The sequence below is a fragment of the Myotis yumanensis genome, unplaced genomic scaffold (assembly GCF_028538775.1).
Source record: "Myotis yumanensis isolate MYYU_CA2020_CCGP unplaced genomic scaffold, mMyoYum1.0.hap1 SCAF_18, whole genome shotgun sequence".
Taxonomy (NCBI): domain Eukaryota; kingdom Metazoa; phylum Chordata; class Mammalia; order Chiroptera; family Vespertilionidae; genus Myotis; species Myotis yumanensis.
Window position 1 is genome coordinate 8123612 of NW_027223769.1, and position 19541 is coordinate 8143152.

At 47.9% G+C, this 19541-nt stretch overlaps 1 protein-coding gene and 1 pseudogene across 3 annotated transcripts; one reads left to right on the plus strand and one right to left on the minus strand.

The window, feature by feature from the left end:
- Positions 1–506: 506 nt before the first annotated feature.
- Positions 507–8800, minus strand: RBM42 (RNA binding motif protein 42). Of its 3 annotated transcripts, none has more exons than XM_070398103.1 (10): positions 8597–8800; positions 8220–8364; positions 6927–7011; positions 6746–6820; positions 5182–5247; positions 4931–5085; positions 4126–4458; positions 3712–3829; positions 832–1026; positions 507–752 (listed from the first exon to the last, which is right to left on the minus strand). In XM_070398103.1, the coding sequence occupies exons 1-10, from the start codon at positions 8722–8724 to the stop codon at positions 640–642; spliced, it is 1413 nt and encodes a 470-aa protein (XP_070254204.1). In that variant the 5' UTR covers positions 8725–8800; the 3' UTR covers positions 507–639. The 3 variants fall into 3 exon arrangements, with proteins under 3 accessions (XP_070254204.1, XP_070254203.1, XP_070254206.1); XM_070398102.1 differs by having other exon boundaries at positions 4931–5106; XM_070398105.1 differs by lacking the exon at positions 5182–5247.
- A 15-nt stretch (positions 8801–8815) lies between these two features.
- Positions 8816–19201, plus strand: LOC138997324 (EEF1A lysine methyltransferase 4-like; annotated as a pseudogene).
- Positions 19202–19541: the final 340 nt, after the last annotated feature.

Sequence of the window (19541 nt, forward strand, 5' to 3'; positions counted from 1 at the left end):
GAAGTGACCAGTTCCTAAGGGGAAGCCCTCCTGGATTCCCAGGTTGCACCAAGCTTCCCCATCCCAACCCTGACCCATCTGAGCCGTCACTATCTGACACTGGACCAGGAGCTCTGAGGAAATGACCTGGGACTGCTTATCACCAATGTATCTCTCGCATTGTGGGGCCCTAGGTAAGTTTTGCTGAAAGCCTAGAAGGCTATGAGCTCCAGAAGGGCAGGGCCCAGAACCTCTACCTTGGTGCTGAGAACACAGGCTGGAGTCAGAAGAGCATGGGTCTGAGCCTCAGCTTGGCTTCAGCCCTGCCACAGCCCCAGCTTCCTCTTCTGTAGAATGGGTTGCACTCAGCGTGCACTTAAGAGGTCTCCAGATGGGAACTCAGGAGGGACTGAAAAATGCCCATCTGCATTTCTGTCTGGGTTAATTCTCAAAGCTCCCCACTATTCCCAGGTGGAGGATGTGCTAAACCTTGCACCCCAAAGAGTGCTTTCAAGCCAAGCCAGCGATGGAAATGAACAAAAATTTATTGACACTCGTTTTGGGGAGGGTGGGTGGGTGAATAGTTGGGGGCTTTCCAAAGATAACTATGGAGAGGAGCCAGCGCCCGGCCAAGTGGGAGCGGGTGCCCAGCCACAGACCCTATCTCAGGCCCAACTTCTTCTTCTCTTTCTGCTTCTTGCGCACCACATCCAGGTTCCGGTCCTTCCACATGCTCTTGCGCAGCTTGATGGGGCGAGAGCCCACATACTTCCCTGTGAGAATGGAGATTTCAAGGTCAGGTTTAGGCCAGATGCCATCACACCCACTGTCCCTAGGGGAAGCCTCACTCACCATTCATCTCACGCATGGCTCGTACATAGTCGCTGGGGTCCTTAAAGCTAACGAAGCCATAGCCCTTGGTCTTGCCTGTGCGCTTGTCACGGATCACTTTAGCCTTAAGGAAGGATGGGAAGCGGCTGAAGGCACGTGCCAAGATGTCATCATTCACCTCATTGCCCAGATCCCCACAGAAGATCCGGAAATCATCTGGGGTTGAGAGAAGAGAGGTCAGAGGATGTAGATGCCTGGTCAAGTGTCTGCCTTATTTAAAGAGCCTCACCTTCTTTGGAGGCACCTGGCCCCCCCAGCCATCCTCCCTTTGTATCCCTCAGCAGTGGCCCCCTTAGTAATAACAGCCAACACCTGTACAGTATTTACCCGTACTAGGCTGTCCGCTAAGCACTCATGAGGTTAACACATCCGGAACTCCCAACAACCCTTTTACACTGAGGCACAGAGAGGCCAAGTGGCTCAAGCAGGAAATGGTAGAACTGGGACAAGAACTCAGGCATCTGGCTCCATAGTTCTTTTAATTAATTGTACTACCCTTCCCCACCCTAGGGACATCTTACCCATTCCCATGATGAAGCCCCTAACTCTGTCCCAGCCCTGGCTTCTTCTCTGAGCCCTTGGTCTCCTGGATACCTCCCCATGGACATTCCCTGGGTCCCTGACACTGCTGGCTCCCATAATGGCCCCCTAGTACCACAGACTTCATCTTTCCTCAGCTCTGCTTTCTCTGCAAAGCCCACTCTTAATTCCCACTTGAGACCCTGAAACCTGAACACATTGCCTGATCCTTCTCCAAGGCTGACATCAGTTGCCATTTCCAGATATATGCTCTGGGCTGAGCCTCAACTGATCATGCTTACGCCCAAAGAATCTCTTCCCCATGAAGTACATACTATTATTATCCCCTTGTTGATGAGAAAATGAGACTGGAAGGGCTAAGTCACTTGGCCAATGTCACAAATCTAAGATCTACATCAGTGGTTCCCAAAGTGGGGCACACGCCCCATAGGGGGGCAATTCAAGAATGAGTTACTATCTGAACCTTTTGCATTTCTTATGGTTCTAGGGGGCCTCATATACATATATAAACATATATGGGGACATATTTATGCATTTTAGTTCTCTATTATATGTTTTAAAACTTTCTATTTTTTCATATCACTTCATATTATTATATTTTAACAATTTCTTAGTGATTTCTTTCTCAGTACTTCAACTGTCCTTTCTTTATTTTTCTCTTCCATGAATGCCGTGTTCTTTGGAAGCCTGTATAGACCAACTTAATGGCCTTTTAGGCTTTCTCCACGTGAATAGGAGTTCACTTTTTTTTTTTTTCCACCGCCTGCGCCTCTGTCTGCCGCCAGCCCGGAGTTCACTTTTTGAATAATAAAAATTATGTGTCACGGGGTTGGGGGGGCATCAGGATTTTAGAGATGCTTAGGTGGGGCAGGGCCAAAAAAAGGTTGGGAACCACAGGTCTACATCCTGTACTGGCCACATCTGGGCCATGCTGCCATGACCATGGCCTGGGGTGGTAAACTACCCAAGAAGAACATGTAGAAGTCAAGGGCTGGGATGGGAGGTAGGTACCTTTCTTCACCTACAACTGGGGCTGCCCCATTGTTTCTGTGGTAATTAAGGACATGCTAGGCCCGTGGTCGGCAAACTGCGGCTCACGAGCCACCTGCGGCTCTTTGGCCCCTTGAGTGTGGCTCTTCCTAAGCCTTAGGAGTACCCTAATTAAGTCAATAACAATGTACCTACCTATATAGTTTAAGTTTAAAAAATTTGGCTCTCAAAAGAAATTTCAATCGTTGTACTGTTGATATTTGGCTCTATTGATGAATGAGTGTGCCGAAGACTAGGCTAGGCCAACCCAGGAGAAAATAATCTGACAAACTCAGAGGGTGAGACCTACTACAAGACAACTGGTCTGGACACTTCATATAACTATTATACATAAGACAAGGCAGTGAGAGGGAAACCATTCTCATTAAAAGATAATCTAGAGCCCTAGATTATCAGTGGATAGAGCGTCAGCCTGCAGACTGAAGGGTCCCAGGTTTGATTCCAGTCAAGCGCACATGCCCAGGTTGTGGTCTTGATCCCTAGTAGGGGGCATGCATGAGGCAGCTGATCAGTGATTCTCATCAGTGATGTTTCTCTCTCTCCCTTTCCCTTCCTCTCTGAAATCAATAAAAATATAAAAAAAAATCTAGAGGCATAAAACTGTATGTATCCTGATTTGGGGGAAAATGGCTATAACAGATAGTTTGGGGGAGAACTGAGTTAATTTGAATATAAATGGAACATGAGATACCATAGAATTTTTGTTAATTTTTTTAGATGTGTTAATGGTATTATGACATGAAAGAGAATGTCACTTTTCTTAGGAGATGAATACTGAGGAATTCAGGAGTGAAGTGATAACTTAATCTATAACTTGCTTCAAATGATTGAGCAAAAACCCAAAAAGCACATATACACACAGAGAGATAAAATAAATATAGCAAAATAGTTGCTGAATCTAGATGGCATATATGTTGCTCTTCACTGTGCAATTCAGTGTTTAACATTTTTCATAAGAAGTTGGGAGAAAAAGGAATGTTTTCAAGCCAGGCCCCTCATGAATAAAACAGAGGCCAGAAGGTCCTCAGTGCCAGTCACCTCCATCAAGTTCTGTTCAGTGGCTGGATGAGGGCCTGCCCCTCAGAACCGCAGCCTAGTCCTCCATGAGGTGTGCTAACAACCATGCCTGCCCTACAGAGAGGAGGCAGTTGTGAAGTTACCTGGTTCATCTTCCCTCTTTCTGCCTCAAGGAAGAGAGCTTGGCCTGACTTTGGCTCAGCAATGCCTGACCCTGGACTTTGGCCCACTTACCTGCATCCCACTCCAGCAGGCTGGGGTCTTCCCAGCTGCTCCCAGCTGCTGTGCGAATGCAGCGTTTTAATTTCTCTGGCTTTCCTTTCTTCTTGTCCTCACCCAGTGGCTCTGGGACCTGCAGAAGAAAGGGGAGCAAAGGCTTGGTGTTGGAGTCTTTTGGACCCATCTGCCCCCCCCCCTCCCGCCGCCCCTCTCCCTTTGCCCCACTCCCACCTTCCTTTGCTCTTCTACCTCCACAGTTAAAGGATATGGTTCTGGGTGTGGGTGTTTCTGCCACCCTCTCCCCATGTCTTTCTAGTCCCTCCTACTTCCATCAATAGAGGACTACATGTGTTTGTGTGTGTGGAAGCCCATGGCTCCTGTCTGCCCTCCCAGTCCTTTCTATCCCCCACTGTGGTGCTTCTTACTTACCTCAAGAGCCATGAGGCCAGGGGGTGGCTCAGGCCTTGGGGGCCGGGGTCGCGGACGCAAGGACAGGAGCTCAGGAATGCGTAGTGGAGGCAGCAGGCCTCGCACAACTTCCAGAGGAAGGGGTAGGGGCTCAGGCTCAGGCAAAGGCATGGCCAGGGCCAGTGGTAGGCTGGGTCCAATGACGGCAGGGCCAGTTGGGGTGCCTCCTGCTCCCACAGCTACTGCTGCACTAGCATCCTCCAGCCCGGCTGCTGCTGCCACCACTGCCTCCTCCTTCTCTTTAAGGCCCAATCCCAGGCCTAGGCCCAGCTCTCGGGGTGTTGCTGGCTCTTCCTGTGGGCAAGGGAAGTGAATGAGAGGGTCAGCTCAAGGCTCAGACTTCACTCCCATTCTAATCCTGTATAACAAAGCAAGGGCCCGGGGGTCAGAGAGCAGGCAAGAAATATGGAGACAGAGAAAGGAGTTTAGTCAGAGACAGACACAGGGACAGAGAAACACAGTCAGAGATACACACATATGAACAGACACAAGGACAAAGAAAGACACCAAGACAGAAAAACAGAGAAGGCCAATCAGAGGAAAAATTGAGATATAGAAATATACCACAGCATATGTTTCTCTCTACTGTTTTCTCAAAGAAAAACAGAGATTTGACCACAAAATTACAAGGACAGTCCGAGAGAATGAGAAGGCAGAGACATGAAAAGCCAGGGAAAAGGCAGACTTAGGCACAGTCCATCAAGCCAGGATCAAGGATCTCCCCACCCACTGCACTTCTGGCCATCAGCGACCTGTGCACACTCACCAGGGGAGGCCTCAGAGCAGCCATGGAGCCCAGGGGGGGGCCGGGGGCCCGAGCCATTGGTGGTAGCATCATAGGTGGTCCAGGGGGCCCAGGCAGAGGGGGGCCCACAAGGGCCTGGTGAGGGGGCCGCAGGGCCATAGGGCGAGGACCACCTGCTGCAGAAGAAAGAGCAGAATCTGTCAGGGTGTTAGTGGGACAGTTAGAGGGCTTGGGGGGGTTATGTGGCAGGGATGATGACCCTTGCCCCTCACCTGCTCTCTGAAGCACATGGGGGACGAAGGCCGGACGCAGGATAGGGGCCCTCTGGGGGGCCACAGCTGCGGGAGAGAGAGATGGGGGTGTGTGTCATGGGGGACCAGGGCACTTGCGGCAAGGTGTGTGTGTGGGTGTGTGGGTACTCTCACCATCCAAAAAATCCTGGAGAAGAGTGTGGGGAGATGCAGGGGTCTTTTCATTTGTTCATTCAGCAGAAATTTACCATTGAGGATCTCCTCTGTGCCTCCTCCTTCTCTTTAAGGGCAATGTCAGGGACACACCAAAAGACCAAGGCTCTTAGGGAACTCCTGGTCCAGAGTAGGAGGGAATTAACCCATTACCAGAGGGTGAGAGCCCAGAGTGATTGGGGCTGGGGTGGGGAAAAATACAGGCATAGTGACTGGGGCTAGGAGGGGGAAGCCCAGCGGAGCCTTCTGACCTATCTAGGGGGACTAGAGAAGGTTTCCTAAAGAATGGGACCTGGGAGCTGAAACCCAAAAGATAATGAAGAATTACACAAAAGACAAATGGAAAAAGTACTGGCAAAGGAGAACATTTATAGACAAAACCTTTCCCCCCTTTCAGTTTAGTATAATTATAATCGAGGAAGTCAGAGTTAGAGAACATCATAAGAAAATGGTTAAGAGGTCAGTAGGCATCCAAGCATAGCCTTATTGGCTGAGCCATGCATGTCCTCCTGAGAGCACCAAGGAGTCACAGCAGGATTGGAAGCTGGGCAGGGTGACTAGATCTGATTTGCATTTTGATCAAAACCATACTAAAGAGTAAGAGATGTTTTCTCAGACACCAGATTCTTTAAAAAGTGCAATAGGATTTAACATGTTTGATCTAATAGAGATTGTACCATATCCTTTTCATAAGGAAATAATATCACAAAACTTGCCTATGTATATAAAATTCACATCTGCAACAAAATGAATGGTCTGTGGAGAGGATAGATGTTGTTGACTTTGGTTAGTTTGATTTTGGTTTAGTTTATAGGTTTTAGAAGGTTATAGTTGGGTGACAGTGGGCAGGAGAGAGAACTTCAACATGAGAATTGCTGGCACATTCCAGCAAAGTTTAAGGATGTGGGGATCTCTCTCTCTGCAAGGGGCCAGGTGATGTAGGGTCTTGACTGGCAGGTGCACAGCCTGGTGCTTGTTGATGGTTTGTTCATCTCATCAACAACTAATAGTAGGTAATGCTTACTATGTGGCAAACACCAAGACTTCTGCCCCTCACGGAGCTTATATTTTAGAGAAAGCAAAAACTAATAAGTTATACAGCTTGTTATAAGGTGTTAAATGCTATGAAGAAACAGAGTAAAGGGTAGGGATTAGGAATGACAATAGGAGGTTGGTTTACAATGACCAAGTTAAGCCTTATTAAGGCAAAATAACTTGAAATACATAATCAGGTTTGTGCTTTAGGAAGATGACAACGTCAGGGTGGGGATGAAATGAACAGGGTAAGTTAGAACAATGAATCAAGCAAGAGGCTGAAGTAGTTTATATTAGACTGCTTGGTTAAATGTGGGTTTCCTGGCCCCAGACCTACCTGCTCGTCGCAAAAACATCGCTTCTCGAGCCTCTGGACTTTCCAGGTGACTCCGATCACCAGGGCCAAAGCCAACTGTTGGGAGAGAAGAGACAAGAATGGTGGGAAGAAAATTCTGGGCATCCCTTCTTACCACCCTACCTAATCCCCTGGCTCCCTCACCCCACTGCTCCTTACTTACCTGGACCCACAAAAGGAGGGCCACCCACCATGGGAGAAACCACTGTGGCTGCAGCGGCTGCCCGGGCCTCCAGAGTCTGTTGGACCTGTTGGGAAGGAGGTTGGGGTAAGGGGCCTGACTCAGTGCTCCCAAACTGCCCTGGCTGGCTCACCTTGGGAGGCCAAGAGTTCCCATTCTTTGCACCGTGTGTGGGGCGGGCTATCCGTCAACCTTTAGGGATCACACTAGCTAAAGCTATCCTTAGCCCATGCTTAGCAGCAACTTCTCTCACTATCATGATACTTCATCTGCCCCATAGCACTCAGCACTATCTGAAATTATGTCCAGCCTGTTCTCCCCATCCCATGCCACCACTGTCTCTTGCCTTGATCATTGTAAGAGCCTCTTCCTCAGTCTCCTTGATTTTGCCCTGCCCCCCTACACTCTGTTCTCCACACATAGCCAGAGCTACCCCATTAACCTTTAGGTTGGACCATATCACCCCTCTGCTCAAAATCCTTCAGTGGTTTCCCACTTCAGAGCGAAAACCAAGGTCTTTATGGTGACCCACAAAGCCCTGACAGATCTGGTGTCTCTGTCCTCATCTCCTCCCACTCTCCATTGCTCACTCGGCTCCAGCCACACTCTTCTCCCTGCTGTTCCTTGAACATGTCAGGTACACACCCGCTTCATGGCTCAGATATCTGCATGGTTCCCTCCATTGTGTCCTTTATATCTTTGCCTAAACGTCACCTCCTCAGAAAGGCCTTCCCTGACTGCGCTGATAAACCTGTCTGTCTGACTTTACTTGACCTGTCTCTCCCAAGTAAAATTTAAACTCCGAAAAGGTGGTGATTATTGTTCTATGTTTTGTTTTCTGCTATATATGCCTAATTCCTAGAATAGTGCCTGGTGCATATAAGGCACCCAATAATTATTTGTTGACAGAATGAACAAGTTTCATTTAATTGTTTTCTGTTTAGTTTCTCTCTCCACTAGTCATACATAACTAGCATTGAGCACTTGAATATGACTAATGGGATTCAGACACTACTTGATTCAAATATACATTTTAAATAGATACAGACATTCCCATCATTGCATAAAGTTCTAAACAACATGCTCTAGAATATAAGCTCTCAAAGGGCAGAAATATTGTTTGCCTTAATCATTACTGTGTCCTCAGTGCCTGGCACATAAAATATTTGTCAGGCAAATCAATCAACAAACGAACATGTCATTAGTGCTCTGTACACACACACTGTGTTCCAGGCATGGTGCTCTCTGACTTACGATGCTTTAGTTCAGACGTACCTGCTGGTATGTGTTGGTCGCGATAATCGGGCGGATCACAGGAGCTGTTGGGACCTGCATCGCATCTACTGTGGGGACCGTAGGCACTGCGGGCATGGCAGCTGGGATTCCGGTTACCGGAGCCCCCAGGACTTCCTGCTCAAACCTGGGGGAACAGGACACCAAAGCTCAGGCTCTTGCACCAATTCTGGGACTTTGGCTATATGGAGACGGCGCCTTCATCCCTACCAACCTCGCCTTACTCCCGCCCCCACAATCCCAAGGTCCCATTTCCCCATGATAAAGCCATATGTCGGCCCTATTGCGGCCTGGAGGCTCCAGGGTTCGGCGGCCCCAGCTCTGGGACGTTTTTTATCCCGTCCTGTCGCGGGCCTTACAGGGCCATCTCCGCCTCCATCTCCTTCAGGCGTTCTTCGCCGCTCTTGCCCGGAATGCTGGCGCCAGGGCCCGGGACCACGGGTCCTCCTGCACCCGGGAGTCCCGGGAGCGGCCCCGCCCCAGCCATCGCTGCTGCCTTCGCTCTCGCCGCTACCACCGCCTGGCTTCCGCCGGTGCCGCTGTCTACTCTCTGGGTTGGTCCCCGTGGGCGCCCGCGGATGACCTATGAGCGAAAGCGACGGGCGCTGGTGCGCGATGTCAGACGCCTGAGTTTAAGCGAAGGCCAATGAGAATCTGGCCATACCCGGAGGTCCCACCCAAGGAAGAATATAGGCCAATCATAATGCTGGGAAATCGGACCAATGGAAGGACCGGAGTCTGTGAGTGTGCAGTTTAGAGGCGGCGGGGTCTTCCCAGAGGCCAAATGAGAGCGCCCTGACGTCAGTTGGTCCGCCCCTAGCGTGGAAGCGGAACCTCTGAGAGCTCGGGAAACGCGGAGGCCGTTCCGGAAGTTTAAAACACACTTAGGTGCGGGTCGCTGGGTGAGGCTGGAGGCGCTGGGCGCCGTGGGCTCCCAGTCTGGGGCAGACAGACAAGGGAACACTAGGGACATGCTGTGGGAGCTGACAGCTGGAGGCTTTTACTGGCTGAAAATGGACGAAATGCTCTGCGTTACGTAAAGGCCAGTACAACAGTCAAGAGCGTCAACTCAGAAGGTCACGTGTGTAGGTTTGGTCTGTGTCCTTTCTTGAGACATAGCTGACCGCTCCGGTTTTGGTAGTCCTAAAATGCTTTATTATGATTGTTTTAAACAGTATGCAACAATAGAGGAATAATATACCTCCACAATTACTAACATTCTACCCTTCTTGTTTCATCTATACTTCTATTTTTTTTTTTTTTTTGCTGAAATATATTAAATTCCAGCCATTTGTCAATTCATGCTTCATGATGTTTCTCTGATAAGGACTATTAAACATTTTCAAACCCAAGAAAATTAATTTCTAAGTATCATCTAACACCGGACTGTGTTCAATGTTCTCTGCCTCAGAATGTCTTCATACAATAGTACTGTAAAATAAGACCCATATACCGCACTTGGTCTTTCTTTTTTTCAGAACAATTTATTGGCTACCTTGGTTTCTTGAAGTTTCAGTCTGAGTCAGCACAAATGAATGTTTTGTTAAAATTCTGGCTCTTGTTTCTGTGCTAGAGATAAGAATAGGAAACCTTTTAAAAACATTGGTATTAACTAGAGTTCATATTTTATTCAGATTTCCTTAGTGTTTACCTAATCTCTTTTCTTTTTGAGCATTCCAACCAGGATACCAGCTTATATTTAGTTATGTTTCCTTCAGCTTCTCTGCTTGAGAATTTCTCATACTTTGTTTTTCATGACTTCAGTAGTTTTGAGGAGTAATGGTCAGGTATTTTTGTAGAATCTTCCTCATTTGCGATTTTTCTGATTTTTTTCTTATCATTAGACTGGGTTTATGTTTTTTTGTTTGTTAGAAAAGACCACAGAAGTAAAGTGCAATTCTCATCATATCATATCAAGGATGAACACTGTCACCATGACTGACCACACTACATGTTAGCTTTGATCTCCTGGCTAATGTAGCGTTTGTCAGGTTTCTCCACTATAAAGTTACTTAAAACAAAAACCCGAACTCCTTTTCCATGCTCTTTGAAAGGAACTCATGATTCACTCCCAGTTCACGCTTCATGGTGGGAGTTCAGCTCCATCTCGAGAGTGGAATAAGCATAAGTTATTTGGAATTCTTCTGCACATGGGATTTGCCTACTATCTGCCCTTTAATTTTTAAGTAATATCAATATGGACTCATGAACCTGTTATACTTTGGATTGTAATACAATAACACTTTATTTTGTTGTTCTAATTATTCCAGCTTTTAAAATCTTGTCTTTTTAAAGCTATACATTTCCTTCCTCCCTGCTTTTTTTCTTCCTTCCTCCTTCCTCCTTTCTCTCCCCTGCCCACTTTTGGCCTTCTACTTGTTGAAGAAACTGGATCAGTTGTCCTACAGGATATGCCACCTTTTGGATTTAACAGGGCCATCTCCGTCTCCATCTCCTTCAGGCGTAATTACAGTACATTGTTGTACTTGTTCCTCACTGCCCCCTCCTCCTTTTCTTACATATTGTAGTAACAGCTCGAAGCTTGAGTTGATTTAGGTTTAATTGGGTGGAAGAATACTTCATAGGTAATGCTGTTGCAGTGTATCCCATTAGCACATCTGGTTGTCCTCTTTGTGATGCCAAGGTTAATCAGCAGTGTCATTCTGTCTCATCTGTTTTATGAAGTCCAGTCAGCCTTCCCACTAATAGTTTTAGCAGCCCTTGACCATCATTACCTGCATCTATTTCTTCATTAATGTAATGAAAATAATAGTTTTGAATTTTATCACTTTTTGCAATTATTAATTTCAAATTATTTCCTACTCATCAGGAATTTAGTTACTTGTTCACATAAAGGATAGAGAATATGCTTGATTCTTTCCCTATTTTATGAGAAAAAAAAATGAGTTGGTTCCTAACACCTTTCAAAGATGACCAATGAGGTATGTGTGTATAACTATCAATATAAACTTAAATTTTCAAAAATACTTTATGTACTTCAAATCATTGCAGTCATCCTTATTGTTGCTCAATATCTTTGGCAAGTGGCAGCCCTGTCGGATTGCCTCCTGAATTCTTTTGACTCAATTCCAGTAGTCTTGGAGGTCTTCCTTGCTTTCTGGCACAAGAAGCTCCGTACTCATTTTATACATGTCCTGCTCCAAACTTGGGATCAGCTGTTTCCCCCTTGACTTCAGGTTCCTTTTAGTCAGAAATAGTACTGGTATTAAGAGACCATAATTTGGGCACTAGGGTTGCTCAGTTACTAGACATTTCTGTGGACTTAGGGAAATATATATATATTTTAGAAAGACACATGAATGTTCATTCTGATATTTCCAATGCAAATGCAAGATCATGGGGTATTCACTTCTTTGATTTTACATATGCATCTCTTTTTATTTACATTAAAAATCACAGTTTCCAGTAACAGCAAAACTGTCTGCTTTAGTCTTAATATATAATTTATTTATAAAGTTTATTTATTGATTTTAGAGAGAGGAAGGGAGAGAGAGAACTCAGTTTGTTGTTCCACTTATTTATGTATTCACTGGTTACTTCTTGTATGTGCCCTGACTGGGCATTGAACCTGTAACCTTAGTCTATCTGGATGATGCTCTAACAAACTTTGCTACCCAGCCAGGGCAATGTAATTTCAAAGTAAGATAATGTAGGGTCTCAAAATTTTACGTCATGTATTTTTTTCAAAGTAAAAATACCAATATTATAACAAACAATAAAAGCTATTGAACTCAGTTTAAAATTTCATTGCTGCTCTTTTTCTGTTAGAATCTATATATCACTGGAAACATCATCTAAAACTGCTGTTTTAACATCACCTGAAATACTTCTTATTGGAAACAATTGTGCCACCAACTTGATACATAATTAGGGTCATTTATTTAAGTTTGTTTTGAATTTTTAGGGATTTCTTTTTCTCATTTTAAAAAATTACGTTTCCACAGTGAAAAGTATAAAACAGGAGCATTTGAGGTCTTGCTCCCCGGCAATTGTTTTGGTTCAAATAAACTCATAAAAATTCAAAAGGAAAAAGTATGAAACAGGGTATATTTAGAGATGTCTGGCTTCCATACTTCTCCTTTCTACCTTATTGTCTCCTGGTGTGAATTATTTAAAAGCAAGTTGCAGCCATGACTGGTTTTTCTTAGTGGATAGAGTGTCAGCCTGAGGACTGAAGGGTTCCAGGTTCAATTCTGGTCAAGGGCAAAAGCCTGGATTTCGGGCTCCATCCCCAGTGGGGGGCGTGCAGGAGGCAGCCAATCAATGATTCTCATCATTGATATTTCTCTCTCCCTCTCCCTTCCTCCTGAAATCAATAAAAATATTTTTAAATATATTTTATTAATTTTTTACAGAGAGGAAGGGAGAAAGATAGTTAGAAACATCGATGAGAGAAAAACATCGATCAGCCGCCTCCTGCACACCTCCCACTGGGGATGTGCCTGAAACCAAGGTACATGCCCTTGACTGGAATCGAACCTGGGACCTTTCAGTCCGCAGGCCAACGCTCTATCCACTGAGCCAAACCGGTTTCGGCAATAAAAATATTTTTTAAAAATAAAGTTGCTGCCCACCGGTTTGGCTCAGTGGATAGAGCGTCGGCCTGCGGACTGAAGGGTCCCGGGTTCGATTCTGGTCAAGGGCATGTACCTTGGTTGTGGGAACATCCCCAGTGGGGGGTGTGCAGGAGGCGGCTGATTGATGTTTCTCTCTCATTGATGTTTCTAACTCTCTATCCCTCTCCCTTCCTCTCTGTAAAAAATCAATAAAATATATTTTAAAAAATAAAGTTGCAGATATTACCCTTAATACTTCAACACATACCCTATAAGAACATTCTCCCATAAAACCACAATACTATTAGCCCACCAAAGAATTTAAAAAAAAAATCCTCACCCGAGGATATGTTCTTTTTTTTTTTTTTTTTTTTTAAATATATATATTTTATTGATTTTCTACAGAGAGGAAGGGAGAGGGACAGAGAGTCGGAAACATCGATGAGAGAGAAACATCGACCAGCTGCCTCCTGCACATCTCCCACTGGGGATGTGCCCGCAACCAATGTACACGCCCCTGACCGGAATCGAACCCGGGACCCTTGAGTCCGCAGGCCGACGCTCTATCCACTGAGCCAAACCAGTCTCGGCGAGGATATGTTCTTATTGAAAAAGAGAAACTAGGGCATGAGAGAGAAACATCAACTGGTTGTCTCCCATACATGTCCCAACTGGGGATGGAACCCGCAACCTAGCCAAGTGCTCTGATCAGGGAAATGAACCCACAGCCTTTTGGTGTATGGAACGATGCTCCAACCAACTGAGCTACCTGGCCAGGGCCCACCAAATGAATTTAACCAAGATACAGTATTCTCCAATATACAAATTTCTCCAGTTGTCCCAAAAATGTACTTCAAAAGGTTTGTTGTTGTTTTTTAAATCTTCACCTGAATCTTCTTTTTCCATTATTTTTAGAGACAGTGGAAGGGAGGGGAAGAGACAGAGAAACATCAATTGGTTGCCTCCCGGCACGAGGCCCTGGTGCCAGGGATCGAGCCTACAACTGAGGTACATGCTCTTGACATATTCGAACCCAGGACCCTTCAGTCCACAGGCTGACGCTCTATCCACTGAGCCAAACCAGCTAGGGCTCACAACGTTTTTAAAAATGCATGATTCAATCAAGATCCCACATTGCATTTGGCTGTCAATGGGGATAGGCTGAACCAGTCCCCACCCTATCCCATTGACCTTCTGAAGAATACTGTCTAGTTGTTTTGTACAAGGTCCTACAACTTGTATTTCACCCAGGATAGGTTCCTAACAGTGGGATTGTTTGGGCAAAAGGATAAATGCATATGTAGTTTTGCTGCAGATTTCCTCATAGGTGATGTTCCATGTTGTATATCCGCGGATGTATTGGAGTGCTGTTTTCCCATAGTCTTGTGAACAGAGTGAAATGCCAAAATTTTGGTTTGCCTTTTTCCAGTCTGATAGATCGGAAATGTATCAAAATGTGGCTTCAATTTGCTTTTATGATTGAGTTTGAGCATATTTTCTGAAATAGTATATTCATATATTTTGCCCATTTTCCCGTGGATTGGATTTTTTCTTTCCAGCTTTAATATTACATTCATGTGTGCACATACACCCCTCTAGGGCATAAATTGCAAAATTTGTTCCTAGTTTGTCATTTCTTTTACTTCGGTCATTTTTTATTTTGCCATGCAAAAATTTGTTTTGGTCAATATTTTCCTTTACTGCATCTGGATTTGGAATCATTTCAGAAAGTTTGCCCAATGAAAGCTAAAGTAAAACAGTTAGTTAGAAGATAAGATGTGGTGAAAAATTAAGCAGAGAGTGGGGAAGGATCCCAGGATCAGTAGGAAGGTGGGGTTTGGGAGCTGAGATAAAGGGAGGAGGGGGCACATAGGAAAGCAAATGTATAAAGATTGGGGAAGAGTAGCCAGAGATAGAATTGAGAGTGAGGGTACTCTGGAGGCCAAGAGAGGAATTGTGAGAAGGGAGGTGGGAAGCCAGGTTCAAGTTCACAAAGATGTCAAATCTGCCTAATTTATAAACTTCCTGCAACCCCAATAAACCTCCCATTTGTGTTTGTATTTCTCCTGGAGCCAAGCAAGTTGGGTCTAAAGTTCATTTTATTGGGAGAAAAAATTAGCAAGAGACAGGAAAACCTTGAAAAATAAGATGATGACAACTAGCCATTCCAGATACTAAAAGGTATTTACAAGGCTTGTATAAATAAACACCATAGAATGGTGTACACGTCAGACAATGGGCTTGGAGAGAACCCAGATACAGCCCAATCACTCATGGACATTTAGTGTATGAAAAGGTGGCATAACAAGTCACCTAAAGTTTTACTTTATAAAGTTTAGGTGGGTAATTTTACTTTATAAATTCAATTCACAGTGAAATGCAGAGACCTAAAAATGTACAGCTTGATGAGTTCTGACAAATTTATACACCTATGTAACCCTACCACTCTCATCATATACAACTGATCCTTATACAATACAGGTTTGAACTGTGGGGATTTGTTTCAATAAATGTATTTTCCTTACCATTTTCTTTTTTCTGGCATACTCTGTTAGAATATCTACACTAATAAAAGAGAAACATGGTAATTAGCGTACGACCGCTACCCTTCCCATTGGCTAATTAGCGAGATATGCAAATTAATCACCAGCCAAGATGGCGGTTAACTGTCAACAAAGATGGCGGTTAATTTGCATATGTAGGCACAATGCAGGGAGGCAAAATGGAAAGCACAGAAGAAGCCCCCTGGCACTCCCAGGGGGGAGCTAAGAGCCTGGGGGCCGCCTTTGCCCTGCCCCCCAGCCATGATCGGAGAATCCTGGCCTTTGCCGCACTGGCCAGTGATAGCAGGAAGTAGGGGTGGAGCCAGCAATGGGAGCTGGGCAGGGGTGGAGCCCAGGATCGCGGGGTGGCTGCAGCCACTGCCCGGAGCCCACGGAGCCCATGATCAGGGAGCGGTTGCAGCTGGGTGGGGGGGCGGCTGCAGCTGGCGGTCCCCGCTGCCCTAGCCTCAGCCAGAGACATTAGGCACAGGCAGGGGCGGAGCCCATGGGGGGGGCGGCTGCAGCTGGGTGTCTCCACTGCCCGGGCCTCACGCCTCTGGCTGAGGCGTAAGGCCCGGGCAGGGGCGGAGCCCACGATCGGGGGGGCGGCTGCAGCTTGGGGGGTCCCCTGCCCGGTCGCCTTGGCCAGAGGCGGAGCCCACCATAGGGGTGCGGCTGCAGCTTGGGCCTTGGGCTCCCTGCTGCCCGGGCCTAACGCCTCGGCCAAAGGCGTTAGGCCCGGGAAGGGGCGGAGCTCACCATCGGGGGCTGCTGCAGCTGGGGGTTCCCCTGCCTGGGCCTAACACCTCAGCTAGAGGAGGTGTTAGGCGGGGGCAGGGGCAGCTGCAGCGAGGGTCCCCTGCCCGGGCCTAATGCCTTGGCCAGAGGCGTTAGGCTGGGCAGGGGCGGCTGCAGCTGGGTGTCCCCACTGCCTGGGCCTCACGCCTCAGCCAGAGGCATAAGGCCCGGGCAGGGGCGGAGCCCACGATAGGGGTGCGGCTGCAGCTTGGGCTCCCTGCTGCCTGGGCCTAACGCCTCGGCCAAAGGCGTTAGGCCCGGGAAGGGGCGGAGCTCACCATTGGGGCGGCTGCAGCTGGGGGGGTCCCCTGCCTGGGTCTAATGCCTCGGCCAGAGGCGTTAGGCTGGGCAGGGGCGGCTGCAGCTGGGGGTCCCCACTGCCCGGGCCTCATCCTCAGCCAGAGTAAGGCCCAGGCAGGGGTGGAGCCCACGATCGCAGGTGGCTGCAACTGGGGGGGTCCCCTGCCCAGGCCTAACGCCTCGGCCAGAGGAGGTGTTAGGCCGGGGCAGGGGCAGCTGCAGCTGGGGGTCCCCGCTGCCCGGGCCCAACACCTTGGCCAGAGGCGTAAGGCCCGGGCAGGGGTGGAGCCCATGACCTTGGGAGGCTGCAGCTGCGGGGGTCCCCTGCCCGGGCCTAATGCCTTGGCCAGAGGCATTAGGCCTGGGCAGGAGCAGTGCCAGCGATCATGGGGAGCAGGGGCACAGTCGCTGATGGTGGGAGCTTGGGGTCCCCTGCCTAGTCCTAATGCCTTGGCCACAGGCATTAGGCCTGGGAAGGGGTGGAGCAGGAGGTCCCTTGGAGAGCTGTGGGTCCCCTGCCCAGGCCTAATGCCTGGGCGAGAGGCATTAGGGCGGAGCGGTCAATTGCAGGGAGCAGGGGCCGAGTTGACGATGGTGGGGAGCTGGGGGTCTCTTGCCCAGGCCTAATGCCTTGGCCAGAGGTATTAGGCGTGAGCATGGGCAGAGCCAGCAATCGTGAGCAGGGGCGGCGTGGGCGATCGTAGGGAGCTGGGGGTCCCCTGCCCACCCTGATCTGGGACACCCTTCAGGGCAAACCAGCTGGCTCCCACCCGTGCACCAGGCTTCTATCCTATATAATAAAAGGGTAATGTGCACATGCAATTTTTTTCCCCAAATATATTTTATTGATTTTTTACAGAGAGGAAGGGAGAGGGATAGAGAGTTAGAAACATCGATGAGAGCGAAACTTCGATCAGCTGCCTCCTGCACACCCCCTACTGGGGATGTGTACGCAACCAGAGTACATGCCCTTGACGAGAATCGAACCTGGGACCCTTCAGTCCGCAGGCCGATGCTCTATCCACTGAGCCAAACCTGTTAGGGCGGTAATGTGCAAATTGACCCTAACAGCAGAAAGACTGGGAATGACTGGTCACTATGACACACACTGACCACCAGGGGGCAGATGCTCAATGCCGGAGCTGCCCCCTGGTAGTCAGTGCACTCCCACAGGGGGAGCTCTGCTCAGCCACAAGCCAGGCTGAAGGCATCACATTGGCGATGGTGGGAGCCTCTCCTGCCTCCTCAGCAGCTCTGTGGATGTTTAAATGCAGCTTTGGCCCGCTGGCAAGTGGACATCCCCCAAGGGATGTATCACTGCCAGCTTAGGCACAATCCCCCGGGGAGCAGGCCTAAGCCAGCAGGTGGACATCCCCGGAGGGGTCCCAGACTGCGAGAGGGCACAGGCTGGGCTGAGGGACCCCCGAGTGCAAAAATTTTTGTGCACGGGGCCTCTAGTAGTATATAATACATAAAACATACAAAATACTAATTGACTCTAAGGCTTCTAGTCAAGAGCAGGCTATTAGTTTTTGGGGAATCCAAGGTAAGTTATATGTGGGGTTGGCACCACTAATCCCAGCATTGTTCAAGGGTTCATTGTAATACATTTCTAACTCTAGAAGGCTTCCTTCTCTTTCTTTGTTGATCCGTGCTGAATTTTTTCTGGTTAATCCTCACCAGAGGATATTTTTTCCATTGATTTTGAGTGGAAAACCTGAAGGGAGGAGTGGGGAGATGAGAAACATGTTGATTGGTTGTCTCCAGCACATGCCCCCATGTGACCCCCCCAGGGTTACCAGAACTGCGGGTACTGAGAGGTCCAGTACTTGGGCCAGCGCTACCAGGACACAGCCGACTCTGCCCCCTACAAGTGGTTTGGGGATTCTTTCCGTGCCCTCCTAGAGCCATGGCCCGAGGACCATATCCTCATGTTAAGCTGCAGGAACAGTGTCCTGAGTTACAAGCTATATATACCTTGGGAGCTACCCTGATGGGACCAGTGTGGACTACTCATTAGTAGTGGTGGCTGCCATGCTGGCTCGTGATGCCCATGTGCCCAAGCTGTGCTGGCAGACCTCGGATGTGCGGGCAGTGGGCTTTCCCAATGGTTCCTTCGATATGGTGGTTGGGAAGGGCAAGCTGGATGCCCTATTGGTTGGAGAATGGGATCCCTGGATCGTGTCCTCTGGAGGGGTCCACAGTGTCGACCAAGTGCTGGTCCCTGGGGGCTAGTTCATCTCACTGACCTCTGCTGCCCCCCACTTTCAGACTAGACTCTATGCCAGTGATGGCGAACCTATGACACACGTCAGAGGTGACACATGAACTCATTTTTTTGGTTGATTTTTCTTTGTTAAATGGCATTTAAATATATAAAATAAATATCAAAAATGTCTTTGTTTTACTATGGTTGCAAATATCAAAAAATTTCTGTATGTGACACGGCACCAGAGTTAAGTTAGGGTTTTTCAAAATGCTGACACGCCGAGCTCAAAAGGTTTGTCGTCATTGCTCTATGCCCAGGTCTGTTATGGCTGGTCCCTGAGGCATGCAACTTATGGCAGCATTTTCCACTTCCATCTCTACCTCATGCACAAGGGCAAGGAGCTGAGTGTACCTAACTGGCCCTTGGGACCCAGATCCTCTCACCCATTCCTTCCCCCCGTCCCCCAGACCTCCCACCTTACTCTACTTTCTCCAGGACTCAGATAATCAGGACTTCCTTAGTGCCATTCAGCTGTGAGGCCAGAAGCATGACCTCAAGCCCTCCCTTTCTGCCCTGGACTCCTCAAGTTGTTGTAATTCCTGACTCAGGGCTTGATGTTGGGTCCAAGGTGCTCACATCCCAGGGGCCTGATGCTTTAGAGCTGATGGAAGCAACTCTACATGAAAAAATATAGCCCAGGCTAAATTACCCTCCCCCCCCCAGTAAAAACCCCCCTGCAACCCAGGTATGTACCCTTGTCTGGAGAATCAAACCCACAGTCCTTCAGTGCACGGGCCAACACTCTAACCACTGACTACACGGGCCAGGGCCTATTTTAATAAGTACTATTGGAATATATATAAAGTAAGACAAAAAT